At 68.8% G+C, this 26,629-nt stretch overlaps 6 protein-coding genes across 11 annotated transcripts; 5 read left to right on the forward strand and 1 right to left on the reverse strand.

The window, feature by feature from the left end:
* Positions 1-72: 72 nt before the first annotated feature.
* MTCH2 (mitochondrial carrier 2) lies at positions 73-3,648 on the forward strand. The gene is made up of 13 exons (XM_075755577.1): positions 73-279; positions 369-453; positions 636-742; positions 894-920; positions 1,179-1,232; positions 1,375-1,432; positions 1,542-1,593; positions 1,691-1,750; positions 2,175-2,268; positions 2,452-2,499; positions 2,893-2,960; positions 3,270-3,345; positions 3,449-3,648. Exons 1-13 carry the CDS (start codon positions 193-195, stop codon positions 3,533-3,535), a joined length of 903 nt encoding a protein of 300 aa, XP_075611692.1. The 5' UTR covers positions 73-192; the 3' UTR covers positions 3,536-3,648.
* Positions 3,649-4,921: 1,273 nt separating this feature from the next.
* NUDT8 (nudix hydrolase 8) lies at positions 4,922-6,295 on the forward strand. Its single transcript, XM_075755583.1, has 3 exons — positions 4,922-5,338; positions 5,622-5,699; positions 5,809-6,295. Exons 1-3 carry the CDS (start codon positions 4,922-4,924, stop codon positions 6,061-6,063), a joined length of 750 nt encoding a protein of 249 aa, XP_075611698.1. The 3' UTR covers positions 6,064-6,295.
* Positions 6,296-6,754: 459 nt separating this feature from the next.
* Positions 6,755-13,097, reverse strand: NDUFV1 (NADH:ubiquinone oxidoreductase core subunit V1). Of its 2 annotated transcripts, none has more exons than XM_075755551.1 (10): positions 12,765-13,097; positions 8,891-8,973; positions 8,625-8,795; positions 8,355-8,538; positions 8,077-8,266; positions 7,696-7,908; positions 7,444-7,610; positions 7,292-7,373; positions 7,063-7,208; positions 6,755-6,966 (listed from the first exon to the last, which is right to left on the reverse strand). In XM_075755551.1, the coding sequence occupies exons 1-10, from the start codon at positions 13,080-13,082 to the stop codon at positions 6,883-6,885; spliced, it is 1,638 nt and encodes a 545-aa protein (XP_075611666.1). In that variant the 5' UTR covers positions 13,083-13,097; the 3' UTR covers positions 6,755-6,882. The 2 variants fall into 2 exon arrangements, with proteins under 2 accessions (XP_075611666.1, XP_075611667.1); XM_075755552.1 differs by lacking the exon at positions 12,765-13,097 and adding an exon at positions 9,050-9,235.
* Positions 9,572-12,573, forward strand: CABP2 (calcium binding protein 2). Of its 2 annotated transcripts, none has more exons than XM_075755564.1 (8): positions 9,572-9,973; positions 10,214-10,384; positions 10,485-10,646; positions 10,820-10,850; positions 10,950-11,084; positions 11,175-11,284; positions 11,370-11,517; positions 12,107-12,573. In XM_075755564.1, exons 1-8 carry the CDS (start codon positions 9,707-9,709, stop codon positions 12,295-12,297), a joined length of 1,215 nt encoding a protein of 404 aa, XP_075611679.1. In that variant the 5' UTR covers positions 9,572-9,706; the 3' UTR covers positions 12,298-12,573. The 2 variants fall into 2 exon arrangements, with proteins under 2 accessions (XP_075611679.1, XP_075611680.1); XM_075755565.1 differs by having other exon boundaries at positions 9,583-9,973; positions 11,593-12,173.
* Positions 13,098-13,128: 31 nt separating the features above from the next.
* On the forward strand, positions 13,129-14,270 carry CDK2AP2 (cyclin dependent kinase 2 associated protein 2). Its single transcript, XM_075755601.1, has 4 exons — positions 13,129-13,450; positions 13,558-13,658; positions 13,763-13,895; positions 14,030-14,270. The coding sequence occupies exons 1-4, from the start codon at positions 13,360-13,362 to the stop codon at positions 14,095-14,097; spliced, it is 393 nt and encodes a 130-aa protein (XP_075611716.1). The 5' UTR covers positions 13,129-13,359; the 3' UTR covers positions 14,098-14,270.
* Positions 14,271-14,573: 303 nt separating this feature from the next.
* Positions 14,574-25,899, forward strand: PITPNM1 (phosphatidylinositol transfer protein membrane associated 1). 4 transcript variants are annotated; one of them, XM_075755504.1, is made up of 24 exons: positions 14,575-14,770; positions 14,997-15,092; positions 15,548-15,762; positions 15,844-15,965; positions 18,503-18,724; positions 18,836-19,150; positions 19,365-19,460; positions 19,612-19,719; positions 19,829-19,890; positions 19,970-20,214; positions 20,478-20,667; positions 20,807-20,914; positions 21,050-21,207; positions 21,498-21,676; positions 22,105-22,275; positions 22,508-22,657; positions 22,740-22,888; positions 22,968-23,078; positions 23,312-23,428; positions 23,645-23,793; positions 23,901-24,050; positions 24,419-24,602; positions 24,892-25,020; positions 25,140-25,899. In XM_075755504.1, the coding sequence occupies exons 2-24, from the start codon at positions 15,015-15,017 to the stop codon at positions 25,404-25,406; spliced, it is 3,675 nt and encodes a 1,224-aa protein (XP_075611619.1). In that variant the 5' UTR covers positions 14,575-14,770; positions 14,997-15,014; the 3' UTR covers positions 25,407-25,899. The 4 variants fall into 4 exon arrangements, with proteins under 4 accessions (XP_075611618.1, XP_075611619.1, XP_075611621.1 ...); XM_075755503.1 differs by having other exon boundaries at positions 14,574-14,770; positions 18,503-19,150; XM_075755506.1 differs by lacking the exons at positions 14,575-14,770; positions 14,997-15,092; positions 15,548-15,762; positions 15,844-15,965 and having other exon boundaries at positions 18,585-18,724; positions 18,886-19,150.
* Positions 25,900-26,629: the final 730 nt, after the last annotated feature.

Consider the following 26,629-nt stretch of genomic DNA (forward strand, 5'->3'; position numbering starts at 1 on the left):
CAGGCCCCTAGGCCGCATTGACGCCTCAGGCCCCGTCGCCACAGTGATACCCCCCCTCTCGTTGCCATGGCGACCCGGCGGGGACCACCCCTCCGGCCGGAAGCGAGCGACAGGCGCGCCGGAAGTACCGGGGAGCGGAAGCGGCGGCGGCGGTGGCGGTGTCCTTCTGGGCCGTGACGCCGGGGCGGCACCATGGCGGACGCGGCCTCGCAGGTGCTGCTGGGCTCGGGGCTGACCGTGCTCTCGCAGCCCCTCATGTACGTGAAGGTGCTGGTGCAGGTAAGGGAGGGGGGGGCAGGTAACGGAGAGCGGGGGGGGGGGAGGCACCGGGCCCGGTACCGGCTGCAGGCTGCCTGTCCCCGCTGCAGGTGGGGTACGAGCCGCTGCCGCCCACCCTGGGGAGGAACGTTTTCGGACGCCAGGTCTACCAATTGCCCGGTCTATTCGCTTACGGTGAGTCTGTCCCGGCGGTGCGGTTCCCCCCCATGTCCCGTGGGGCCGGTGGTTGCGGGGGGGGGTGTGTGGTGTGTGGTGTGGGGTGTGTGGGGTGGGGTGTGTGTGGTGTGGGGTGTGTGGGGTGTGGTGTGGGGCGTGTGCGTGTCCTGCGTGGCCTGACGGGTCCCCGCCGTCCCCAGCCAAGCACATCGTGAAGGTTGACGGAAGAGCGGGACTCTTCAAAGGCCTCGCCCCCCGCCTCTGCTCCAGCGCCATCGGCACCGTGGTGCACAGCAAAGTGCTGCAGGTACCGGGGAACGGGGCGGGGGGGGGGGGGCTCAGCCGCCGGGAGCAGGGGACGTGGACACCCCACATCTCACCGCTTCGGCGTTGGTGCGTCCCTGCGGCGCAGGCAAGACCCCCCCCCCGGTGTGCTAACCCTGCCCTTTCCTCCGCAGCGGTACCAGGAAGCCGAGCAGGCTGAGGTAGGTGCGGGGGCCGCTTCCTCCGGGGAATCCTCCCTCTCTTCCTCCTTCCCCTGAGCCCCTGGGGCTGCGGGCAGAGGCAGCCCAGCATCGAGCGCTGTCCCCGGGGAGAATCTCGGGGTGCAGAGGGCTCTGGCAGGGCGGGAGGGGGCTGCCGAGCCCGTGCTGGGGGGGGCACAGGTCCTTTCGGGGGTGGTGGGGAGGGAGTGGTGTCTTTCGGGGGGCTGTTCCCTGTCTGATGCCTCTTTTCCTCTCCAGCCTGGAGCCAGCAAGAAGGAGCCTGTGTCCTCGCTGGAGCAGGTCCTCAAGGAGGTGAGGAAGAGGAGGACGAGGGTGCTGGGTCTGCTCGGGTGCGAGAGGGGCTCGCTATGACGCCAGACCGGGCTCTCTCTGCCTGCTGCATCCCCGACACCCGCCCCAGGCCCCCTCCCCCTGACAGCCCATTTCTCCCCAGACCTCCCGAGAGATGGTCGCTCGCTCTGCCGCCACGCTCATCACCCACCCCTTTCACGGTAGGTGCTCCTGCCCCCCCCCCCGTAGCCGGTGCACGGGCCTGGTGACCAAGGTGACGGGTGCCCATCAGCCCTGCGTCACCCCCGTGCCGCCTGTCTCTGCCCGCAGTGATCACCCTGCGCTGCATGGTGCAGTTCATCGGCCGGGAGACCAAGTACAGGTACGGGGCCGGGGGGGGGCCGGGGCTGCCGCAGTGGGGGCTGCCTGTCCGCGGGACTCCTCTGACCGCGACGTTTTCCTCTTCCTCCTCGGCCCAGCGGGACACTAAGCGCCTTCACTACGATTTATCGAGAAGAGGGCATCCTGGGCTTCTTTGCGTGAGTGCCGTCCACTGGGGCCTTGGGGAAGGGGGGCAGCGGGGTCTTTCCCCCAGAATCTGTGGGCCTCGTTCGGGTGTTGCTCCTCGCTCTGCCCTCCCGTCTCACCGGGCTCGAGAAGCGCTGTGCCACTGCTGGGGCGCACGGTTTCCTGTTCTGCCCTCCCTGGGCGGCGGGGGGGAGGAATCTGGCAAGCCCCTGCCTCGTAGCCACCAGCCCAGGGTTGCGTGGGTGTCATCCAGCGCCTGGGGACATTAAAACAGAGTGAAGGTGGAGTAACCCTGTCCCGGGAGGACCGTCTGGGGGTGTTTTGGGTCCCTCTAGCAGCTCCCCTCCGCGCCTGCGTCCTCTCGGAACTGCTTGTCTGAGCGTCCCCGCTCCTGGGGCGGGGAGTTGGCTCCTCACCCGGGCTCTTCTCTTTCAGCGGCCTCATCCCCCGGCTCCTCGGGGACATCCTTTCGCTCTGGCTCTGCAACATGCTGGCTTACCTCATCAACACGTACGCGCTGGAGAACGGGGTACGGGTTCCGTGCCCCGCTCAGGGGGCTGGGGGCGGTGCAATGGCGTCCTTGGCACTGAGCTGAGAGCAGGGAGGGATGTGTAGGGGGGGTCAGGGGACGGTCCTGGGGGACAGGGATGGCAGCTTTGGGGTGGCAGCATGGCTCCAGAGGGGGTCCAAGGTGCCTTTTCTCCTCCCCCAGGTCTCAACCATGGCTGAGATGAAGAGTTACTCGCAGGCAGTCACTGGAGTGAGTACAGCCCGCGTGTGTACGCCCGCGTTGTGCGATGCTGTCTCCGTGCGGGGAGGGTGAAGAGAGTTGAATCCTCCTTCCCCCGGGGAGGTGGTGTGTTCCTGTGATCCCGCCCAGGCTGGGGAGCGGAGCCGGGTACTGCTCCCAGCTCCGGAGGGATCAGCCCGCAGGGGAAGGGACGCTCCGTGGAGGTGGTGTGTGACCCTGCACGCCCACGGGCTCGCGCCCACGGGGTTGTCTCTGCGTAGCCTGGCCCTGCATGGAGCCTGTGGGAGAGGGCTCTGTCCTGGGGGTCTTTTGGAGTTTGTCCTCCCCCCGCGTGGAGAGAAGCGGGGGGATCCCTGCGGGGCTCCTGTGCCGCTGCCGAGCAGCCCTGCTCTTCCCTTGCAGTTCTTCGCCAGCATGCTGACCTACCCCTTCGTGCTGGTCTCCAACCTGATGGCCGTCAATAACTGTGGGTGAGTCTGCCGCCGCCTCCTGCCCCCCCACGAGGGCGAGCCCGTGCCTGGAGGGGCTGCGTGGCTGTGCTGGCCGCCTCCCTCCGTGCTGGATCAGCTCCTGAAACCGTCTTTCCGAAGCTCCCAGTTGGCAAAGAGGTTTCCAACTCACTGGGGGGTTGATCCCTTGGTGGTGGTGGGGACGTGTGGGGTGGGAGCTCGGCCTTGAAAGGGCCGTTTCGGGGTTCAGCCCGGCGTGGGGCTGCAGAGGAGATGGCTCCTACCCCTCTGGGTTGGTCCTGGGTGGAAATAATTCCCTCCCTTCCCCAGGCTGGCAGGGGGCCTCCTCCCCTACGCGCCCACCTATTCCTCCTGGCTGGACTGCTGGAGCCAGCTGCACAGGGAGGTGAGTGGCCGGAGCCGGGTGGGAGCCCTGCGGGGCCTGGGGGGGCCGCACCGGGGCTCGGGGCAGCCCTGACTCACCAGCGGTGGCCGTCTCCTCCTTCCAGGGCAACATGAGCCGAGGGAACAGCCTGTTTTTCCGCAAGGTGCCCACAGGGAAGCGATACGTGTGGGAGGAGAGGAGGTTTCGCTGAAGCTGGAAGTGAGAGTGGAGTCAGGAAGCCAACGTTGGGCTCTGGAGGCAGAGAATTATGAGAGTGGTGATTTCTATACAGTTTTTTAAAATCATTTAATGCTGAGAGACGAAGGTGGACGTGTGAGAGTGTCTGTCGTGGGGCTAGGGGCTTCCCGGGGGGAGCTGGCCCATCTCCGGTGTTCCCTCCCCAATCCAACCACGGAATACCGTCCCTGTATTCCCTTTTCATCAGCCCGGTGCCCGTGCAGACGCCTGTTGGCGCAGTCGCCTGGGCTGAGCACCAGGTGGGTCCCGTGAGATGTTGTCACGTCTGTCCCATCCCCACAGGCACCGGCCCCTCGTCTTTAGCCCGAAAGCCTGGGTGTTGCTGAGGCTGCCCAGTAAATCCGCCGGCAGAAATCCTTCCCGCGGTTACGCCTCTGGAGCCTTTTCCCGGCCTTGGGCCCAGTTAAGGCTGTTTCGACAGAGGAAATTCCCCCGGGAGCTAACGGTGCCCGGAACAATCGCCCCCTTACAAATAACCGCTTGTTTTAAAGACTGGCTGTACAAATGTCCCAGGCGCTTGGGGAGCGACAGCCCCAACTACCCCAGGGGCTGCCCCCAGCCCGGGTGGGATTAGAGGCCGATCGTTAGTGGCTGGGGATAATTGTGGGGCAGGGCCCTGGGAGGAGAGCGCTGCCCCGAGGCCTCGCGTGCCTCAGTTTCCCCTTCCTTGGGGCTGTTAGCGGTGGGGGCAGAGATCAGATCCATCCCACCGGCGTCGTTCCCCAGGTGCAGCACCCATGGGGGTGTCGCAGCACCCCCAGGCACGAGGGGAGGGGTGGCAGGGGGTGTCGCACACCCCGTCAGAGGGTTGTACACCCGGCAGGGGGGCTGCACACCCGGTGGAAGGCTGCACAGCTGGAGAAGGGGCTGCACAGCTGGATGGAGAGGTGCCCACCCACTGGCAGGGTTGCACAGCTGGAGCAGGGCTTGCACACCCGGCAGAGGTTATTGCACGTGCAGGGGGGCGCAAAGCTGGGTGGTAGCTTGCACACCCGCCGGGGGTTGGTGCACGCGCGGCGGTGGTGGGGGTGTAAAGCCGGGAGGTGTGTTGCACACCTGGCGAGAGGGTTGCACACCTAGTAGAGGCTGTTGCACACCTGGCGGGGGCTGTTACACGTGGAAGGGTTCCACGGCTGGAGCAGGGCTTTGCACACCCGGCAGTGGGGGGGGTCGCACACCCGGCGGGGCTGTTCCCCAGCCCTGGGCGAAGGGCCGTGACTCCGCGGGGTGCCCGGGGAGAAGCGGGGGGGGGGGGGGGCGGACTCGGGGAGGCGGCACCGGGGGCGGCCGGTCCCGGACGTCCTCCCCGCCCTCCAGCCCTCCCTTCCGTGCCAGCGCCATGGCGGAGCCGGGTGCGGACGACGGCGGGGGGTTCCTGAGCAGCGGGAGCGAACGGCGGTGCCGGGCGCGGCTGGCGGAGGCGGCGGGGCGGCGGCGGGGGGGGGCGGCGGCGGCGGCGGCGGTGCTGGTGCCGCTGTGCTCGGTGCGCGGCCGCCCCGCTCTGCTCTTCACGCTACGCTCCCGCCTCCTGGGCGGCCCCCACAGCGGCGATGTCAGGTACCGGCGGCGGGGAACGGGTACCGGGAACGGCCCGGCGCTGAACGGCGCCGTTGCCTCTTGCAGCTTTCCCGGGGGGCGGCGGGACCCGGCGGACGGCGACGCGGTGGCCACGGCGCTGCGGGAGACGCGGGAAGAGCTGGGGCTGGAGCTGAGAACCCCGAGCGTCTGGGGGCAGCTGCGGCCGCTCCCCGACCGGGTACCGGGCACCGGGTACCGGGCACCGGGGGGGGGGGAATGGGGGCGGGCGCCGGGGTGATGAGGACAGCGGGAGCGGAGGGGGGTGTCGGGGGCTTGGAGCGGCTGGGGACGCCAAGGACGAGGGGTGACAAGGACGAGGCAGCGGGGACACAGGGCGACGGGGACACGGGGCACGTCTGTAGAGGGTGTTGGGTGACAGACAGGCGATGGGGCTCAGGGTGAGTGGGCAGCACTCTGGGGGGGGGGGTGTCACCCCCATCCCTTGCTGACGCACCCTCCAGCAGGGACTGATGGTGGCTCCTGTCGTGGCCAACCTGGGGCCCCTGGAGGACTTGATGCTGACCCCCAACCCCGACGAGGTGGGTGACCCTGCGCCGGCCGGGGCGGGGATGAGCACCCCCGTCCCCAGCTCCCCCGGTGACGCTGCGGCAGACGGCCCCGGCCATCCCCCGGTGCCTGTTCCGGCAGGTGGAAGAGGTCTTCACCCTGCCCTTGGCTCACCTCCTGCGGGAGGAGAACCAGGGCTACACCCACTTCCGCACCGCCGGCCGCTACGGCTACACCCTGCCCGTCTTCCTCAACGGCCCCCACAAGGTCTGGGGGCTGACAGCCATCGTCACCGAGCTGACCCTGGAGCTGCTGGCACCCGAACGTTACCGCAGGAAGACCCACGTGCCGGCCCGCAGCCCCTTGGCCCAGCGCGTCGAGGGGAGCTCGACCTGACACGGGGGGAAACGGAGTGGCCCCTGCCTGTCCCGGGCACAGCGTGGTGTATTTCTTTGGGGGAGCACGGGACACGCTGTACAGGCGGAGGGAGTTCTCCCCGCGCCTCGGTCGTGCGCCTGTAGGTTGACCTTGCTGCACGCACGGAGATGGGTGGGAGGGGGCTGCTGCGGGGAAACCACACTGACATACCCCCCCCGCCAAGGGTGCTGCTGCCGGGAAACCGCCCCGTCCCCCCCATGGGTGCCGCTGCCGGGATCCACACGCCAACAGCCAATGTCAGACACTGTGAGTTAGTAAAAAAAAAAAGCCATGTTTTGAACCACGCGCCATGGCCTCCACGTCATGTCACAGGGCTGGTCCTCAGTGCCAGCACCATAGGGTGGGGGGAGCGACCACCGTCCCCCAGCACGAGTACGGGCAGGAGCTGCCCTGGTGCTGCCGTGGCAGTGACAGGGAGCACGGCGTCACCAGAGAGGGACGTGTGGCCGTGTAACAACCCGGCTGCTTGGTGCGGACTCTCATGGAAAGCCAGGATCTCCCCTCTGGGGGTATCCAGACCTCAGCTGCATGATCCCCTGATCCCTGGGGAGCCCCTGTCCAGGGAAGGCAGACCCAGAGCCCCCGGCAGTCCCTTCGCCCCATTTCACACCCACACGTACTCCTGCCCCCCCTCCAGCAGAGAGGAGCCTGTGAGCGCAGCAGTGTTTATTGAGGACCCCCCAGCACAGCCCCCCCCAGCTGCTGCCAGACGCGCCCCCCAGAGCAGGAAGAGGCATGGCCACCGCCACGGGCAGCCCTCGCTCCTCCGCCGGCTCCTCACGCCGAGGCCACTCGGGCTTTGGCCTCCTCGTAGCGCCGCATCCTCTCCTCCAGCTCAGGGCGGAAGTGGCGGATGAGACCCTGTGCAGAGCAAACGCGATGGAGTTCACGGGGCGGGGGAAAAGCCACCGCCCCCCCCCCCCCCAGACCCTGCTCCCGGCCCAAATCCCCCCCCACCTGCACAGGCCAGGCCGCGCCGTCGCCCAGGGCGCAGATAGTGTGGCCCTCGATCTGCTTGCTGATCTCCCACAGCGCGTCGATCTCAGCCGCCTGCGCGTTGCCCTGCACGAACCGCGCCATGACCTTGTTCATCCAGTCGACGCCTGCGGGGGGGAGGAAGGCTGTGAGGGGCCTGTGGCGCAGCCCCCCCCCCACCCCACGGACCCCCACCCCGCCCCACGCTCACCTTCCCGGCACGGGGTGCACTGCCCACAGCTCTCGTGCTTGTAAAACTCAATGAGGCGAGCGATGGCTTTAATGACGTCAGTCTGGGGAGGGAGGGGAGGGTGAGGGCCCTGCCGCAGCACGGGGGTGCCGGGGAGGAGGCTGCTCCCTTACCGATTTGTCCATGACGATGACGGCGGCCGTGCCAAGCCCGCTCTGCGCCTGCACCAGGGCATCGAAGTCCATCAGCACGGTCTCGCACACCGACTTGGGGAGCAGCGGCGTGGAGGAGCCCCCCGGGATGACGGCCAGCAGGTTGTCCCAGCCCCCGCGGACACCCCCTGCCAGAGAGGGGGAGACAGGACGGGCTGAGCCGGGCCCAGCACCGGTCCGGCGTGGCTCGGTGTGGCATCTCGCGGCGCTTACCAGCGTGCTTCTCAATGAGCTCCTTCAGCGGCACTGACATCTCCTCCTCCACGGTGCAGGGATTGTTGACGTGACCCGAGATGTTGAAGAGTTTCGTCCCCGAGTTGCGCTCCCGTCCAAAGCCGGCAAACCAGGCGCCGCCGCGCCGGCAGATGGTGGGGGCCACCGCCACCGTCTCCACGTTGGCCACTGTGGTGGGGCAGCCGAAGACGCCTGGAAGCAACAGGAGCTCTCAACGGCTGCCTCGTCCCCACGGCAGGACGGCGGCCTGGGGACAACTGCTTTAGTCCGGTGGCTGCCCGTTTTCTCCTGCTCTGGAGCGGCAGCCAGAAATGAAGTCTCGTGCTGTCGAGAGCAAAGCGGGGAGGACCGGGGACGTACCCACGTCGGCGGGGAAGGGGGGCTTCAGGCGCGGCTTGCCCTGCTTGCCCTCGATGGACTCGATCAGCGCCGTCTCCTCCCCGCAGATATAGGCCCCAGCGCCCCGCACCACGAAGACGTCGAAGGCGTACCCCGAGCCGCAGGCGTCCTGCCCCAGCAGCCCGGCCTCGTAGGCCTCCCGGATGGCCACCTGCGACGGGGAGCGACGGTGGGTCTGGGGGCTCCCCCTCCCCGCCGGCGGGGCCCCCATCCCCGCCCCGCGCGCCCCCGCCGCTCACCTGCAGGTTGGAGGCCTCGTTGTAGAACTCGCCGCGGATGTAGATGTAGGCGGCGCGGGCGCCCATGGCGCGTCCCGCCACCAGGCAGCCCTCCACCAGCTTGTGGGGGTCGTGGCGCATGATCTCCCGGTCCTTACAGGTGCCCGGCTCCCCCTCGTCCGCGTTCACCACCAGGTACTTGGGTCTGGGGAGGGGGGTGGGGGGCCGGGAGGCGTCAGGACCGGGTTCCCCGCGGGGAGGGAGCCGCGGCGGCGCGGGTACGGGTCTCACCTGCCGTCCGGTGGTTTGTTCATGAAGCTCCACTTGAGGCCGGTGGGGAAACCGGCGCCGCCGCGGCCCCGCAGCCCCGAGGCCTTGATCTCGCCGAGGATCCAGTCCACCCCCTTGAGCAGGATCTCCTTCGTCTTGTACCAGTCGCCGCGGCGCAGGGCGCCCTGCAGCCTGCGGGCACGGCACGGCACGGCACGGCCCGGCACGGCCGGTGGCACCGGGACGGGACACACCGGGACCCCCCTCCCCCTGCCCCCGGTACTCACCTCCAGTCGTGCCGCCCGTAGAGGTTGGTGAAGATCCGGTCCTCGTCCCGCAGCGACCCGAACTGCGTCTTCTTGGGCGCCGTCTGCGGGGACACACGGACTCAGCGCCGGTGATACCGGTACCGGCGGGACCCGTCCCGCATCGCCCCCCCCGCTCACCGAGAAGGAGGCGGCGGGCAGGCGCCGCAGCGCCAACAGCTGCCGGGCGGCCATGGCGGGGCGGGCACCGGCACCGGGACCACCGTCACCTTCAGGCGCCCCCGCAGCGTCGCGTCACCGGTGACATCAGCGGCGAGCGCCGGCGGCGCGGCGCAGCGGTGACGCCACCGAGCGGAGCCGTGACGGGGGGCGTGGCCACGGCCCGGGGCGTGGCCAGGGGGCGTGTCCGGTAGGAGAAGGCGTGGCCAGGCTGGCGCCGCGCCCGCGCTGCCACGTGCCCCGTGCCCGGGCGCGGGTCGGGTTTCGGCGGCTGAAACCGGAGGCTCCGGGCCGGCCCCCCCCCCCCCCCCCGGCACCCCCCGGGGCGCCCCGCTCCGACCCCCCCCCAGCGCCCCGGGGCGGGGGGGGCTGCACCGCGCCGCTCCGCCCCAGGGCCCTCGGTGGGCACGGCGGGTCCTGCTCTGCCCCGGCCGCTCCCCCCGTCTGGGGCCACGTTCCCCCCGCCCCCGCCGTCGGCGGTGGCCTCGTCCCGGCGAGGGAGTGGGGTCGGGGCGAGCGCCGGGCCCCGGGGGATCCGGTTTCCCTCCCGCCTGGCCCCGGGGGTGGTGAGAGGGAGCGGCGGCCGGCAGCGGGCGGTGGGACGGGGCGGCGGGCAGCATGTTCTTCCTCTTCCGCGGGCCCCAGCGGCGGGGCACCGGCACCCCCGCACCCCCAGCCTGCCGGGGCACCTCCCGCCCCCGCGGCCCCGGCAAGCGTGGCGGCCGCTGCCTCCGTCCAGCCTCGCAGCTTGGGGGGCAGGGGGGTCCCGGCACCGCCGGCACCCTGGGGAGCCGGGGTCAGCCCAGCCGAGGCGGCGCATCCCCCCTGGAGCGTCGGCGGGCCACCGAGGAAACGGGGCCCCAGCCGCCCCCCGCCTTCGGGCAGGTAACCGGCGCCAGGGGAGAGGGACCGGGGTACGGCAGGGTGCCAGGGGGCCCGAGTGACCCCGTGGGGAGGCTGGGGGGCCGGGGAACAGCTGGGCGGCTCCCCACATCTGGAGCAGGGCGGCCGAGCGGGGAATAATCCGGGGGATTATGCGTGTGCGCGGGCGCGGCACCCCCCCCCCCCCCCCGCCTGCCCTGCATATCCCCAGATATTCCATAAAAACCTCAAATCCCCGCGCAGCCACGGCCGCTATCGCACCCCCCCCAGCCTCGGCCCCGGCTCGCACCGGCCAGGCGGCAGCCCCCAGGCCTGTGCCAGCCGGCCCCCCGGGGCCAGGCATGCCCTGCGGCGCGGGGGCGGCCCCCAGCCATGGGCAACTGCACCAAGACCCCTGAGCGGAGGCTCCCCAAGGTAAGGCCGGCCCGTGCCCACCCCGGGGGGCAGGAGGAGGGCGGGGGGGGGGAGGCCCAGTTCACCCCCCCGTCGCCACTGACGCCTGCCGTGCCCGTAGGACGGGAAGCCGCACTCCGGCGCCCCAGGCTCCGGCGCCGGGGACCCCGAGGAGGTGGTGGAGGCGGCGCAGTCTCCCCCGCTGCAGAGCTACTCGGTGCTGCAGGGGCTGGTGGGGCCGGCCTGCATCTTCCTGCGGCAGAGCATCGCCATCACCCAGTTGGTACGTGCCCACCCCCTCCCCGCGTACCACGCCTGACCGCCGCAACGGGCACCGCGATGCCGGCTGCGCCCCCACGGCCATCCGCGAGCTGACGGGGGATTTAGGGCAGGATCCCTGGGGGGATCCGTGGGAGAAGAACCCCTCCCGTGGCTCTTCCCGCTTTCCTTTTCCAGGACCGAGAGCTGCGGCCCGAAGAGATCGAAGGTGAGGTGCTGCGCCCCCCGGGGCCGGGGTGGGTGGGAGCGGGCGGCGGGGCCATGCGGCGGTGCCAAGATGCCGGTGGTGATGCCGTGCTGTCCCCAGAACTGAAGCAGGCCTTCCGGGAGTTCGACAAGGACCGCGACGGGTACATCAGCTACAAGGACCTGGGCGAGTGCATGCGGACCATGGGCTACATGCCCACCGAGATGGAGCTCATCGAGCTGTCCCAGCAGATCAGTAAGTGGCAGGGCACGGGGGGGTACCTCTGCCCCACCAGCAGCTAGACCTGTCCCCCCCCACCCCGGTGACATCCCACTTCTGCCGCAGCCGGGGGCAAGGTGGATTTTGACGATTTTGTGGAGCTGATGGGCCCCAAGATGCTGGCGGAGACAGCAGACATGATCGGGATCAAGGAGCTGCGCGATGCCTTCCGCGAGGTGAGGGGACGGGGGGACAGCCCGGGCGCGGGCAGGTTGCCGGCACGCCAAGGGCGGCCGTTGCCGACGGGTGCTTGCCGTGCAGTTCGACACCAACGGGGACGGGCAGATCAGCATGGCGGAGCTGCGGGAGGCCATGCGCAAGCTGCTGGGGCAGCAGCTCAACTACCGGGAGGTGGACGAGATCCTCAAGGACGTGGATCTCAACGGGGATGGCCTGGTGGACTTCGAAGGTAGGGGCTAGGGACGGGGCTGGGAACAACCCTGGAAATATTTGGGATGTTCTGTACATATTCTCCTGCCGGCAGAGTTTGTGCGGATGATGTCACGCTGAGGGCGGTGCGTGCCAACACGGGCCCCGGGCCCCTGCCGTGCCTTACGAAGAGGAGGGGGCCGTGGAGGAGACGCCTGGCTCTGGCTGCCGGGGCCACGCGGGCGCAGTACAGGGCCCGAGCCGGGGCAAGGCAAGGCCCTCGCTTCTTCAGCGCCGGAGGTGCTCAGACCCGCCCTCGGCTGCGTGCCTGCCTGGCCGCTGAGGTCCAACCACAGCGTGGGGTGCTGGGGCTGATGCCGGGCCCCTTTTCGGCGCAGACTCGGCCAGGCTTCGGCCGCTCTCACCCTGCTCTCTGCTCTCTCCTGCACCTCGCCCCGCAGCGTCCCCCTTCCCACCCTGACCTCACCCCACCCGCTGTTCCCCAAAACCCAAACGAGCTCTTCCCCTGCCCTCCAGCTGCACCCCTGCTCTGCTGGCACATCCCTCCAGCCTTCATCCTGACCCTCGTATCCAACACTGACCCCGCTCCCTCCACGCTGTGATTTTAGGGCTGACCCTACAGCGTAACCCACTGCCCATCCCGTTACCGCAGTTTGAGCTCAGACCTACGCCAGACCCTGCGGGTGAGCCATCCCTCCGCTTCCCGGGCCAAGCTCGGGGCCGGTGCGGGCCCTCACGGATGCTCCATCCGACCCCCAGCATCGGGGACTCCTCGGCACCCCGGCCAGGACACCCTTGAGGAAAGGAGCTGGGAACGAAGCGTGAGGGAGCTCACCCGCGAGCGAGGGTGGGAAGGGGAGAGGCGTGCTGCGTGCTGCGGGCAGGGCTGGCGGCAGCACACCGCTGGGGCAGGCTCCCCGCCCTGGACACGCTTTGGGGTTAATTTTTGCACCTCCGAGGTAAGGAAATCTTCTGCTTCCGAGTTACGCTCCCCACTGGGGGGGGGGTGTGTCTGAATAAATTTATTCTTTTTTTTTTTTTTTTCAATCTTCACCCTTTTGAAATGAAAAACTCTCTCTACAGACTTTTGTTTGTCGTTTCTATAGAATTCCCTTACGACCGTTCCCCCCGCGGTTGTCCCCCACTGCCCGGTACCTCCACCGGCTGCAGCCACCGCCGTGTCTCCCGAAGGCAGGACCCCGGGCAAGTCCTGCCCGCCCGCCCAGGCCGCCCCGCAGGGAACCGGGACCCCCAGGACTCCCTCACCTGCGCGGGCCCGGGGCCGTGGCGGCGGCACAGGCTCCCCCCCCCGGCTCTCCTCAGCGGCGCGGCCTGCACGGCAGGGGGGGAAGCGGCCGGGGCCACGGTGGGGCCGCCTGGGCCGGTACCGGGGGGCGCAGCGGCGGAGCCCCCCCGCTCCCTTCCCGCCGTTTCCCCTGAGGGGATGAGGCGGCGGCGGCCGTTGGGTCTCGCGGGAGGGAGGGGGCGGAGCCGACGCCGCGTGTCTCCACGGTGACGGGAAGGGAGGGGGGGAGGCGCGCGGCGTCGCGATGACGTCGGCACAGCGTCGCGCGCAGGCGTCATCAAGGCGAGCGGCGGTGCCGGCGCGCGCGGGGGGGGGGGGGGGGGGAAGAGGCCGGGTCGGGTCAGGCCAGGCCAGGCCGCGGCGGGTCCTGCGCAGCGGTACCGTGTGCGGAGCCGTCGCGCTCCGCTCTCCCGGAGTCGGGTCGTGGGTCCGCGGGGCTGAGTTGAGCTGAGTCGCGGCGGGCAGCGGCGGTACAACCGGCGGGGCGAGCGCGGGGGCCGCCCACCGACCCCCGCCGCGCTCCAGGGATCCGGGAGCGGCGGGCGGCCGTCGGGGATGTCCTACAAGCCCATCGCTCCCGCCCCCGCTACCCCCGGAGCCGCCAGTGCCAGCCCCGCCCCGCCGGGGCCTGGGGCACCACCCGCCGGTGAGAGCACCCCCCCGGTAACCGCGGGGGGACGGGGGGGACGGGGGTACCGGGGAAGGGGGGGCGGGGGGTGTGGGGTGCAGCCGGTAAACTTCCGTTTCCCGCAGCCACGAGCGTCCCGTCGCCCTCCGGCTCCGTCCCCGGCGCCGCCGCCCCTTTCCGGCCGCTCTTCAATGACTTCGGGCCGCCGTCCATGGGCTACGTGCAGGTGAGGTGCGGGCCGGGGCCGGGGCCGGGGGCGGGCGGCGGGGCCGGGGGCGGCTCTCAGCTCCTCCGTCCGTCCGTCCGTGTCCCTCCTCCCCCCCGCCGCAGGCGATGAAGCCCCCCGGGGCGCAGGGGTCACAGAGCACCTACACCGACCTGCTCTCCGTCATCGAGGAGATGGGGAAGGAGATCCGGCCCACCTACGCCGGCAGCAAGAGTGCCATGGAGCGGTTGAAGCGGGGTAGGGGCCGGGTTTTGCGGGGGGGGGGGGGGTAACGGACACGGCACCGTGCGTGCCCGGGGGTCCCCTGCCCCACGGGGGGTGGAAACAGCGGGGGAGACTGATGCGGGGTGTCCTTCTGCTTCTCCCCACAGGCATCATCCACGCCCGGGCGCTGGTCAGGGAGTGCCTGGCAGAGACAGAGCGAAACGCCCGCACGTAACGGCTGCTGTCACCCGGGACCCCCCCGGGACCCCCCCCGGGACCCCCGGTGTCCCTGCCCCGCTGGCGGCGGGGAGGGGGGGGGGGGGGGGCACCGTGCTGCCTGTGCCCGCTGCGCTCTCCGCTCTTTATAAATGCGTGTTTTTATAAATAAAGGACATAGTTGGGACTCTGCCTCGGGCCGTGTGCTTGCGGCTGGGGGGGTGAGGGGGGTCTCGGTGGGGACAGGGGGACACGGGGGAACCCTGCCTGGGGGGTGGGTGTCCGTGCCCCGGGGGCTGCGGCCGGTGACGGGGAAGGGCTTGGAGCCGCGGGGGGGGGTGTGTGTCCGTGTCCCGGTGCTGTGCCCGGACCGAGAGGTGCAGGAATGAGCAAAACCCTCTTTTAACGCTTAAAAAAGCACCTTTTTTTTTTTTTCTTTTTTTTTTTTCTTAATTTAACCCCCCGGTTTTTTTCCGAGCCCGGCGGTGGCGGCGCCCCTGCCCGCAGGGTTGGTCCCGGGAAATGGGGGGGGGGGGGCGGCGGGGCCGGTTCCGGCACACGCGGAGTGCCCGTGCAGCGGCGCTCGCCGCCTTCCTGTTTCTGACGTCACGCCCCCCTCCCTACGTCACGGCCGTCTCCGTGGGAACGGGCTGTGATGTCACGAGCCGAGGGGCCGTTTCGGAGCAGCGCAGGTTCGGAGGGGCCGGGGCGCCGCGGGCGGAAGGGGGGGGGGGGGGGGCGGCGAAGGGAGCCGGGCGGAGCCGAGCGGAGCCGAAGGCGGGCAGGGCGGGCGGGGCTGAGCGGGCGGGGGGCGCGTTGCCATGGGAGCGGGGCGGGCCCGGGCGCCGAACGGGCCGAGCCGAGCTGAGCCGGGCCGGGCCGGGCCGGGCCGGGCCGGGCTGACGGCCGCCCCTGCAGGCGCTGCCCCCCGCCGCCATGCTCATCAAGGAATACCACATCCTGCTGCCCATGAGCCTGGAGGAGTACCAGGTGGCCCAGCTCTACATGATCCAGGTGGGGATGGGGGGGGGGGGGGGGCAGGGGGTCTGTGGGGGTGCTGAGCCTGGGGGGTGCAGGGGGCTGAGTATGGGGTCTGGGGGTGCAGGGGGGTGGGGGGCTGAGCAGAGGGGGTGCAGGGGGCTGAGCATGGGGGGTGCAGAGGGCTGGGGGGCTGAGCATGGGGGGTGGGGGGTGCAGGGGGTTGGGGGGGGCTGAGCCTGCGAGGCTGAGCACGGAGCCTGGGGGGTGCGGGGGGCCTGAGGCTGACCCCAAGGATTTGGCAGGGTGTAGAGGTTTTGCTGAGGTTTGGTGGGTTTGAAGACAGGTGTGGGGCTGGGGGGTGTGGGAGGACAAAGGGAGGGGTACGGGGACCTGGGGGGCTGTGAGGTGCTGGGCTTTGGGGGCATGTGGGTCTCAGGGTTAGGGGGTGCTGGGAGGGGGCCGTGCTCACCTGGCAGCTCTCCCCACAGAAGAAGAGCCGGGAGGAGTCGAGCGGTGAGGGCAGCGGGGTGGAGATCCTGGCCAACCGGCCCTACAGCGACGGCCCCGGCGGCAGCGGCCAGTACACCCACAAAATCTACCACGTGGGCTCCCACATCCCCAGCTGGTTTCGGGCGCTGCTCCCCAAGGCTGCGCTGCAGGTGGAAGAGGAGTCCTGGAACGCCTACCCCTACACCCGCACCAGGTGGGACCCGGCGGGGCTGTGGGGTGGGCTGCGGGGCCAGCCGTGCCGCCAGGCTCAGCTCCGTCCCCGCACGTCCCCCAGATACACCTGCCCCTTCGTGGAGAAGTTCTCCATCGAGATTGAGACGTACTACCGGCCGGACGCGGGTCAGCAGACCAACGTCTTCAACCTGAGCGCGGCTGAGAAGAGGCAGAGGATTTTGGGTGCGTACGACCGCCGCGAGGTTGGCTCGGGGCGCCGGGCAGGACCCGATGCCTGCCGGGGTTCCCACGCGACGCTCCCCGGGCTGGGTGCGTGGGTGTGCCGTGGCGCCCGAGGGGTTCAGATTCCTTGCCAGCTGCAGGGGCTCGGCTTCCGCAATGCGCTCGGCTTTGCTCTCCTTGCTGGCCCTCGTGTTTTGGGGACAGCTGTGGGGGTACCCTGACAGGGAAAGGTGCCTGTGCCCCGAGCTCCCTGCCCTGAGCTGCCCGCCTGCTCCCCTGGCAGCAGTGCTAGACTAGAGTCTACATTAAAGATGTTTTGGGGGGGGCAATTTTGTCCCCTGCCTTCTTCCCTTGCCTGTATATTTGTTTGTAGCCCTCCCCTTCCTGGTGCCAGCCTGTTCCTCTCTCCCTCCATGTCCCAGCCCTTTTTCCATGCAGCCTGGCACGGCTTTCCCTTCCCAGCCCCTCTCTGAGTGGGAACCCGCACCAGGTTCCTGCAGGGCATTTCAGATCAGCTGGAGGCAGGAGGGGGAGAGCTGGAAAAGCTTGTCCCCGTTTTCCCACCCCCTGCCCTGCTCCCCAGGGCTTTGCTCCAGATCGCTCTCTGGGTCCAGGCCCCCCCAACTGCTTGCCAGGGGGACCGGCGGGCAGAGCCAGGAGCCCGGGGTGGGATTCCTCCCTCGCTGACAGGTTTGGCCTCAGCTGCTGCGGCCTCCCTTTCCCGGCGCTGTCGATCTGGTCGTTTTAGGTGCCGGAGTGCAGAGCGTGACGCGCTGCCTCTTAAAATGGAGGCCTAAAATAGGCACTCGGAGGAAATGATTCATCTGACCTATTTCTCTCATTGGATCTTGTGGCACCAGGGATGTCCGGCTGGGATGCCAGCAGCTTGGGCCAGAGGGGACAAATTCTGTCCCTGCCACCACCGGGCAGCAACCGGAGCTGAGTGGATAGCAGGCAGGGCATGGCCCTGTGCCCACTGCCTGCTGCCCTGCCTGATTTCCCCTCCCCCCCGCACAGTGCCTGTCCCGTGGGCTTTCCACAGGGCACGCTGCGTCTTGGGTGGCTGCTGCCGAAAATGGGGCCGAGGTGAGACCGGCCCTGACGCGGACCCCGCTGGGATTTTCTTTGCCAGCTCTCGCTCTCAGCCCAGTGTCCCGTAGCACCGACAGATTTAAACCCCATCTCACGTTTCAAAGGGCAGTGAAGCAAATGCTGCGATCTGGGCTGTCGGGGTGAACCGCAGGGATAACTGTCTCCTCGCCAATTTTCTCGCAGCGGTAAAAACAAACTGACCCGACGGTCGTCGCGTGAGTGACGCTGCCGGGAGCTGTTTGGGGCTGGCAGGTCCGGTCCCAGCTCCTCGTCGCCGACTGTGGCGTGCCGCCATCTGAGCTGCTCGGTCAACCTGATGGTTGCTGATTTAAGGGCTGGCGTTCGCCGCACAATTTGGACACCGTGGGTGCTGCTTTCCCACGTCGTGGTGTGTTTTGCAGGCTGGGGAGGTTTGGAGGGATTGCAGCGCTTTGTGTTTCAGCTACTCGCCACGGGAAAAGCCCCGCTTCAGAGCGCCTGCCCTGCAGCTGTCCCTTGCTTTCTGAATCTGAAAAGTCCTTTTTTCCCCCTTTTTCTTTGCTCTGAGCTGGAGGAGGAGGCCAGCGGGCACCTTGGGGGCATGAACGAGGGCAAATAAATGCGACGTCTGGCAGAGCCTGGGGATGGGCTGGAGGGACTGACTGGGGATAGCTTTGTGGGAAGGTTCTGGGGGGCAGCGGGGTGCCCTGGGAACGCCCAGGACCCCCCAAGACCAGGCTGGAGGGAGCTGGCCCGCAGCAGCCAAACTGCAGGAGACTTTGTGCGGGGTTGGACGGAATGGCCCCCCCGAGGTCCGTTGGATCGTGTTTTCCTGGGTGCATCTGTGACCCCCCCCTCCAGTTTTGGGGAGACCACCCCTCTATTTGGGGAGAGGGGGATGCTGCCATCGCACCCCCCCCCCCGCCTCAATGGGGGCTCCTCCCGGGTCGCGTGGCGATTTTGCTGTGCTCCGTGCCCTGTTAGTGAGGGACCCTCAGGTCTGGGGGGGGGGGTGGCAGCTGGTGGGGCTCACCACCGCGCCGAGCTGCTCGATCCAGCTGTCCTCGGCACCAGCCTCCGCATCCCCCGGGGTCGCCGGGGCCGCTCTCCCAGCTGCCAAATCTCCTGGCTAATACGCGTATGTGTGTCAGCCCCGGCTCTTTGCACGCTCCGCCGCCTCCGCGTCTCCCCCCCGCAGCCCCCAGTGCCTCTTGCGGCCGCGCCGTGGTCCCCATGCAGGGACGGGATGTGTTCGGGTGCACCCGCGTGTGTCTCTGGTGTTACAGCTGCAGGACAGAGAGCGTTTGCTACCAGCTGTTGCACATGTGGCTTGTGGGAGTAATTCGACGAGTCCCCCCTCTGATTTTTGTGTGGTTTTTCCCCCTTTTTCTGCCCAAGAAAGGCTCCTGCCCGCTTGTGTCCCCTTGCCAAGCGCCGCGGGGTGACGAACGCTGTTTCCTCTGCAGACACCATCGACATTGTGCGTGACCCCATCTCCCCCGGGGAATACAAGCCCGAGGAGGACCCCAAGCTCTACCACTCGGCCAAGACGGGCCGGGGCCCGCTGGGGGACGACTGGCTGGAGGTGGCGGCCGGCGGGCCCCTGATGTGCGCCTACAAGCTCTGCAAGGTGGAGTTTCGCTACTGGGGGATGCAGTCCAAAATCGAGCAGTTCATCCACGACGTGGGTGAGTGCGGGACAGCAGTGGTTCGGTGCTGCTGGGGGGGGCAGATTTGGGGAGCCCCGGGGCTATGCCGGGCTCGTTCCCCGCCCCCCCCCCCCCACCTCCCCATCGCAGGTTTGCGGAAGGTGATGCTGCGCGCCCATCGCCAGGCTTGGTGCTGGCAGGACGAGTGGACGGACCTGACGATGGAGGACATCCGGCAGCTGGAGGAGGAGACGGCGCGGATGCTGGCGCAGAAGATGGCCAAGTGCGGGGACGCCGAGGAGCCCCCCACCGCCGGGCCCAGCTCTGAGGGGCGGCCAGAGCCGGGGGGTGCCAGCGGGCAGGAGGGGACCGAGGCACAGGGGGTGGCCGATGCCTCCCCTGACGATACCTTTGCCAAGCAGTGGTCCACCTCTTCCCGGTCCTCCTACTCTTCCCAGCATGGAGGTGAGAGACTGGGTCCTGCGCGGGTGGGATGGGGCCCCCCCAAAGCCCCCGGCTGCTGCTGTTCTCCACAGGAGATGTGTCGGGGGACCCTCTTTTCCCTGGCCTGGGTCTCCCGGGGGGGCTCTGGGTGGAGGAACAAGGGGGAGCTGTGGGGCAGGAGCGGAGTCTCACTGCGGGGGGGGGGGTCTGGGAGCTGACCCCATGCTGGTGGCAGGGGGGGTGTCTCCTCAGAGCCTGTCTGAGTGGCGGATGCAGAACATCGCCCGTGACTCCGAGAACAGCTCAGAAGAGGAGTTTTTTGATGCCCACGGTATGGCGTGGCAGCCCCACGGCTCGGTGTTTTGTTGGTGGGGGACAGGCACCAGCTTGGGGTGGGCTGGATGCTTGGGGGGGCTCTTGGGGTGGGGGTCCAGGCACATGGGTGCTCCCCCCCACCCACGGCCCCCTCCCTGCCGCTGCAGAGGACCTGTCCGACAGTGATGAGGTCTTCGCGAAGGAAATGACAAAGTGGAGCTCCAACGACTTCTTGGACACGCTGGAGCGGCCGGCAGAGCTGGACGAGGCGCTGGGTGAGTGCCAGGGGGGCTCCGGCCCCAAACACCGGTGTGGGCGTCCTGGGAGGGGGCCAACCCCCGCCTGGACACCCTGGCCGGGCTCACCAGGGCCGTGCGTTCGCAGGGGATGGAGCCAGCGTTGCTAAGGCAGATGGCGAAGGATTGGGGGTGTCTGGCTTCTCCGAGGTGTGTGTGCCGCTTGTCCCCTCCCTCGGGCCGTGCCCCCCTGGCGCGGGTGCTGACGGCAGCACTCTCCTTCCCGCAGGGCAGCTCGGCGGAGAGCGCGGCGCAGGTGTGCCGGATCCACGCCCTCTTCCTCATCCTCCACAGCGGCAACATCCTGGACCAGGGAGCGGGCGAGCCGGGCTCCAAGCAGGCGGACGTGCAGACGTTGGCGGCCACCTTCGACGCCGTCACCCGCGTCCACTTCCCCGAGGCGCTGGGGCACGTGGCACTGCGCCTGGTGCCCTGCCCGCCCATCTGCGCCGCTGCCTACGCACTCGTCTCCAAGTACGGATGGCAGCGCTGCATGCCGGGGCCGTGTACCGTGCCGTGGGGCGAGGAGGGGGCTGTCCCCCTGGGAAACAACCCCAGAGCTGGGGGAGGGGACCGGGGAGGTGGTGGCCTCAGAGAGGGGACTTTTCTTCTCCTGGGATGGCATCTAGGACAAGGGATGGGGATAACTCATGGTGCAGCATCCTGGGATGAGCAAGTGTGGTGGGATGGGGACACGAGGGTGGCCCCCTTCATCCTCCCCGCCGTGTCCCCCTCAGGCTCAGCCCCTACAGCCACGACAGGGACAGCCTGTCCAGCAGCCAAGACCATATCCCGCTGGCGGCCCTCCCGCTGCTGGCCACCTCCTCGGGGAGCTACCAGCACGCCGTGGGTGCCGTCATCGCCCGTGCCAACCAGGCGTACAGCGCCTTCCTGCACTCTGGGGAGGGGGCCGGCTTCTGCGGCCAGGTGAGCGGGGATTTGGGGGAAGCTTTGCTCCGGGCTCCAGCTGGGGCTCAGCTTCACCAGGAAATGCTTTTTCCCCCATGGAGAGGGCTTGGGGGTTCCGTCCTTCCCCTCTCTCGGCATGGGTGCATGCTGTCCGCAGGTCGTGCTGCTGGGGGACTGCGTCGGTGGCATCTTGGGCTTTGACGCGCTCTGCCAGAGCCGGGCGGGCTCGGGGGGCAGCCGCAGCAGCAGCCGCCGTGGCAGCCTGGTGAGTGCCGGCACCCCACCACCGACCGGGGTTGGGGATGGTGGGAAGGGGGTTCGTGCCCCTGGGTGCAGGGTCAGCAGGGGTGCCAGTGGTGTCTAAGCAGTGGCCGGGCGCTCGTGGCCTCTCCCCCCGCAGAGCACAGAGCCCATCTCCCCCGAGCTGTGCGGTGGCAGGGACCCGCTGGCTGACGGGGCGGACGGAGCAACGGGGTCGGGCCAGGCCAGCCCCGAGCTGGGGGCACAGCCGCCTTGCCGGGAGCAGGGGGACAGCCACCATCACAGCTCCTCATGCAGGTGAGAGCCAGGGGGACGGTCAGCAGCGCTGTGGCCCGTCCCCGTGGGAAAGTTGGTGATCTCCTGACTAATTCTGTGCTTTATGGAAAGGGCGAATTTCCCGTCTGCACCAGCCTGGGAAGGGAGCGTTGCATGGGGGCATCCTGCCCCAGGGATGTCTTGCTGGAGCTCCCCCGCTTCCAGCAGCTCCTCCGGGCTAACGGGGCCATGCCGGGCACAGCCTTGTCCCCGGGCTGGTGGGAGCGGGACGGCGCCATCCCTCCCCATGCCCACTGGCCCCACTGTCCCAGCCTGCAGGCCAGCGAGGCCCCGCTGGAAGCAGAGGCGCTGCGGAGCGGCACCGCGGCGCTGGACGGGGCGGAGAGCACTGGCACCCGCCTCGACTTTAAGGTATCCGGCTTCTTCCTCTTTGGCTCCCCGCTGGGGCTGGTGCTCGCGCTGCGCAAGACCGTCATGCCCGCTCTGGATGGTGAGGACCCCTGCCAGCCGCGGTGCCAGCCCCTGACCCTCCCTGCGGGGCTTGAGCCCTTGTCCCCGAGTCGTGCTCCCCCTGCAAGCCTGAGCCCCCCGGGCTCTCCCCAAAGAGCCCCGCTTGGGCGTGAGCCCATTGCACACCCAGCCCTAGCTGCGCAGGTGTTGGTGCGTGCCTGAGCGTCCCCTTTGCCGCTCTGTGCCAGCCCCAGCCTGTCCCCTGGCTGTCACCGGTGGCCTGGATTTGCCCCCCCCCCCGCAAGTCTTTCCTCTTGCTGGATCCTGCTTTCTCCCTGCTGGGCTCCCAGTTCCCGGCTGTGCTGCCCCGTGCCCACCAGCCCTCATGCCCCATCCCTGCCGGGCTCCTCGCTGCGCAGGCTGAGCAGCCCTGACCCCCCCATCTCTGCCCCCCCATCTCTGCCCCAGTGGCCCAGCTACGTCCCGCCTGCGAGCAGATCTACAACCTCTTCCATGCCGCTGACCCCTGCGCCTCTCGCCTGGAGCCCCTCCTGGCCAAGGCCTTCCACGCCGTCCCGCCGCTCAGTGTGCCCCGCTACCAGAAGTACCCCCTGGGCGACGGCACCTCCTCCTTGCTGGGTGAGCAGCCCCCGTGCCGGGCTGGTCCTGGGCACCCCAGGGTGTCTTACGGGCTCCGGTGTCGCGCCGGGGTACCCAGAGCACCCATGGCACCGTAGGAGCCCGTCTGGGCTGGGGGGCAAAGCGATGCGCAAGCCCTGCTCACCCCTTTGGGGCTCTGCCGGAGGGGTGGTCCCAGGGTGGTTGGTGTCCCCAGGGGGCTCTGGGTGTCCTCACTCGTCTCTCTCCACAGCGGAGGCCCTGCAGATGCACTCTGCCCTGTTCCTGCCCGAGGTGGATATGGCTGCCCCCCCTACCCCCACCGGCAGCTTCGGGGGGTTCTGGAGGGGCAGTGAGCTGGGGGAGCCCCCCACTCCCGCCAGCACCAGCGAAGTCGTCAAGAGTAAGTGCCGTCCCGTTCTATGCCGGCACCTCGGCGTGTACAGACAGGTCTGGGGACGGATTCATTCCGGCTCTCCCTGCAGTCCTGGAGCGCTGGTGGGGCCCGAAGCGCATCGACTACTCGCTGTACTGCCCCGACGCCCTGACCGCCTTCCCCACCATCACCCTGCCCCACCTCTTCCACGCCAGCTACTGGGAGTCCTCTGACGTGGTCGCCTTCATCCTGCGCCAGGTACAGCAGGCACGGCAGGGTGGGCGGCGCAGCTCGCCGGGGCCGGTGGAGGCTGAGCCGGGGCTGTGCCGTTCTGCAGGTGATGGAGAAGGAGGGGCCGCAGCCGGCAGAGAGCGAGGAGAGCTCTATCTACAGCCCCGCTATCCCCCGGGAGAAGTGGCAGCGCAAGCGCACCCAAGTGAAGATCCGGGTACGTCCCCCGGGGCCATTGGGAGCCCGACCCTTTGCCGGGGCAGCGCCAGGCTCCGGCCAACCCTGGGTGCCCAGGCAGACCCCAGCCGTGGGGTGATGCAAATGGCATCTGCCAGGAAGATGCTGGGATGGTCCCACAGCCCAGTGGGGCCCCTGTGCCACCTCAGGGGCTCCCTTGGGTGCCGCCTGTGGTGCCGGCACCGGCTGCTGACTCCCCCCGTGTCCCTGCAGAATGTGACAGCCAACCACCGGGCCAGCGATGTGATCGTGTGTGAGGGCAAAGCACAGGTCCTCAGCGGGCGCTTCATGTACGGACCCCTGGACGTGGTGACGCTGACCGGGGAGAAGGTACCGCTGGGCTGGCGGCTGCTACGCCATCAAACAGGGTGCGGGTGTCCGGGAGGGCGCACGGGGCCGGGGTCACCATGGCAAGGGAAGGGATGTGGTGAACAGGATCCCGTGGGACTTTGTGGGGTGGGGGGAGAGGGTCATAAGGACTTGTAGGTTGGGGACGTGGCAGGATCTGGAGGTTCAGTCCGTGCTCAGCCTTTTTCCCTCTCCCAGGTGGACATCTACATCATGACGCAGCCGCTGTCAGGGAAGTGGCTGTACTATGGCACCGAGGTGACGAGTGGCAGCGGGCGCCTGACCTTCACCATCCCTCCGGAGAAGGCTCTGGCCATCGGCATCTACCCCGTGCGCATGGTGGTCAGGTGAGATGCGGGCGTGCGGTGCCGTCTCGGTTCCTCCTCCAGCCCTTTCGGCAGAGGTCTCTCGGTGACAAGAGCCAGCGCCGAGCCTCCCCGTTCTCCCATCCCAGGGGGGATCACAGCTATGCCGAGGCGTACCTGACGGTGGTGGCCCGGGGCACTGAGTCGGTCGTGTTCAGCATCGACGGCTCCTTCACCGCCAGCGTCTCCATCATGGGCAGCGACCCCAAAGTGCGGGCGGGGGCTGTCGACGTCGTACGGTAGGCGCCCTTCTCACGGTGGGGACAACCCGCTCCTCCTTTTGTTGGTGCAGTGACAACCCAATTGGGGAAGCAGGGGCATCGGAGTGGGCTGTCGTCCCGGGGTGAACTGGGGGATCTCCTGCCATCCCCTCACCCAGAGGGTTTTCACGGCATCTCTGTGCATCCTGCTTCCAGTTTTGGTCCTGAAGCCTGCTGTGATACCCCACGGCTCTGCTGTGCATTCAGCCTTCCTAAAATCCCTGGGGGGAGGAAGGTTTTGGAGGCAGCATCCCTGTCTGGTCTCTTGGGAGATACTCGGTGGCTTCCCGCAAGCAGGACTGTCCCTGCGCAGGCTCCCGGCACCAACGCGTGTCCCCTCCTCCTAGGCACTGGCAGGACTCGGGCTACATGATCATCTACGTGACGGGACGCCCCGACATGCAGAAGCATCGCGTGGTGGCCTGGCTCTCCCAGCACAACTTCCCCCACGGCGCCGTCTCCTTCTGCGACGGGCTCACCCACGACCCCCTGCGCCAGAAAGCCGCCTTCCTCCAGAGCCTGCGTACCGAGGTGGGGACGGGGACCCCAGTGGGGTGGGGACAGGGGGCCGATGGTGGTGGAGGGGTAGCGTGGGCTGTGCCGCAGCCCGTGCCCCTCCGTCCTGGGCGGGCACAAGATGCTCGGAGACGGACCGCACTGCAATGGCAGAGCTGGCACTGACCCCCTGCCCTGGGACCCTGCTCCCTGCCCGTGGGCGTTGCAACCATCCCTTGTAAAACGAGGGTGTCCCAGTCTCCTGGGGATGGCTGTCCCTGCGGGAAGGGTCGCTCCCTGCCCTAACGCTCCTGTCCCCGGGCAGGCAGAGATCACCATCGTTGCTGGCTACGGCTCCACCAAGGACGTCTCCGTCTACAGCTCGCTGGGGCTTGCGCCGGCACACATCTACATCGTGGGCCGGGCCGTCAAGAAGTTCCACAACCAGTGCCAGGTACGGTGGCGGGGCTGGGGACGGGAAGGGGCTGCAGGGGACAATTGCTGACCCAAGCAGGGTGGAGGGAGCGCGTGATGGCCGGAGCTGCCGGCTCAGGCTGTCCGTGCGTCCTGCAGTTCCTGTCCGAGGGCTACGTAGCCCACCTGGCCCAGCTGGAGGCGGCGGCCCTGGCCCACTCCCCCAAGGGACCCCCGCGGCCCGTGCTGGGCAAAGGCACCTATGGCTGCCCGGCCCCTGTCGACTTCCTACGCAAGCAGAGCCAGCTCCTGCGGTCGCGGGGCTCCAGCCAGGCAGAGCGGGACGGGGGACCCCCGCCGGCACCTCCCGGTCTGCCCCGGGCCAAGCCCCGCAGCGTCAGCCTGAAGCTGGAGGGTGAGGAGTGAGGGTGCCGTGGCCACCGTCCCCCCACTCCGCCGCAGCCTTCATTTCCCAGCCAGGAGCACCTGGGGCCGGAACCCACGATGGGTCCCCGAGCCGACAGGAAGGAGACGAGGGCGCTGGGTCCCCCGAGACCGCAGGCCCCCCAGGAGTCGACGCTCCGAGCCACCCCGGGGGCTGGAGTGATCCCCTCGAGGCTGAGGAACCCCGGGTCCCCCCTGCTGCCCCCCCAGCTCTGCCTCCCCCCTGCTCTTTTGGGGCTGCAGAGCTGCTGCTGGGCAGTGCCTGGGGGAGCTGGTGTGGTGCCCCCCAGGTCACCTGTCCCCGGGCAGCGTTGGGGGGCCGTGGCTACGCCCCAGGGCAAGCGGCACCTCCCTGCTCCCCACCTATTTATTTCCATTCGGTGTCGCCAGCCGCGGGGCAGGGGAAGGGCCGGGATTCAAAAGCGATTCCTCTGTTCTCTTCGTTTTGGTGTGAAATAAAGCGATGTAAAGACGAGGTGCCAGGGCCCGTCTGCTCTGTACCCACTCGGCCACGGATGCCAGCAAAGCCCCGGCCCCGGGGAGCCTCGGACCCAGGGACGTGGTGGCCACCAGAGAGGTGGCCTTGTGGCACAGCAGTTGGGTCACGAGCAATTTAGGACACGTCACGGGGGGGTAAAGGACTCTGTCCCCCCTGGGAAACACAGCCTGGGGTGTGTCGGGGCTGCGCAGCTGCGCTCAGGTACGCGCTGATGCCGACATCAAGCTGCGCATCGCACGAGCGGCTGAACCTTTTCCCCAAGAGGCCAGCCAGGGTGTTGGGGCAGGGACGGAGGGACCGTGGGGGCAGGATGAGAGAAGCCGCTGGCTTCAGCGAGCAGAGCAGGGCCGGGGCAGCTCGGCCCCCCTGCCGTCACCTCCGGGCTCAGCCCTCGCCCCGTGCCCGCTCAGCTTTGAGCTCCTGCAGTGTGGGACTGGTGGTGTGGGGGGGGCCCCCCATGGCAACATCTGTGGCCATTAGAGCTGGTTTGACACTGTGAGCCCAGGACGGAGCCTGCAGGAGAGTCGTCTTGGCTCTACAGTGAAGTCATTTAGCAGCTCTAAAACACATCCATGACGTGGAACGCTTACCGCAGCAAGTCAGGGCTGTTTCGCAGTGAGGTTGTACGGCCTCAGCACCAGGGCTTGCCAGGCTCCCTCCCCCGACCTGTTCCTGGCCTGCCTGCGACTTTGTTTTACCTCGTTTA

The sequence above is a fragment of the Balearica regulorum genome, chromosome 5, assembly GCF_011004875.1.
Source record: "Balearica regulorum gibbericeps isolate bBalReg1 chromosome 5, bBalReg1.pri, whole genome shotgun sequence".
Classification (NCBI taxonomy): domain Eukaryota; kingdom Metazoa; phylum Chordata; class Aves; order Gruiformes; family Gruidae; genus Balearica; species Balearica regulorum.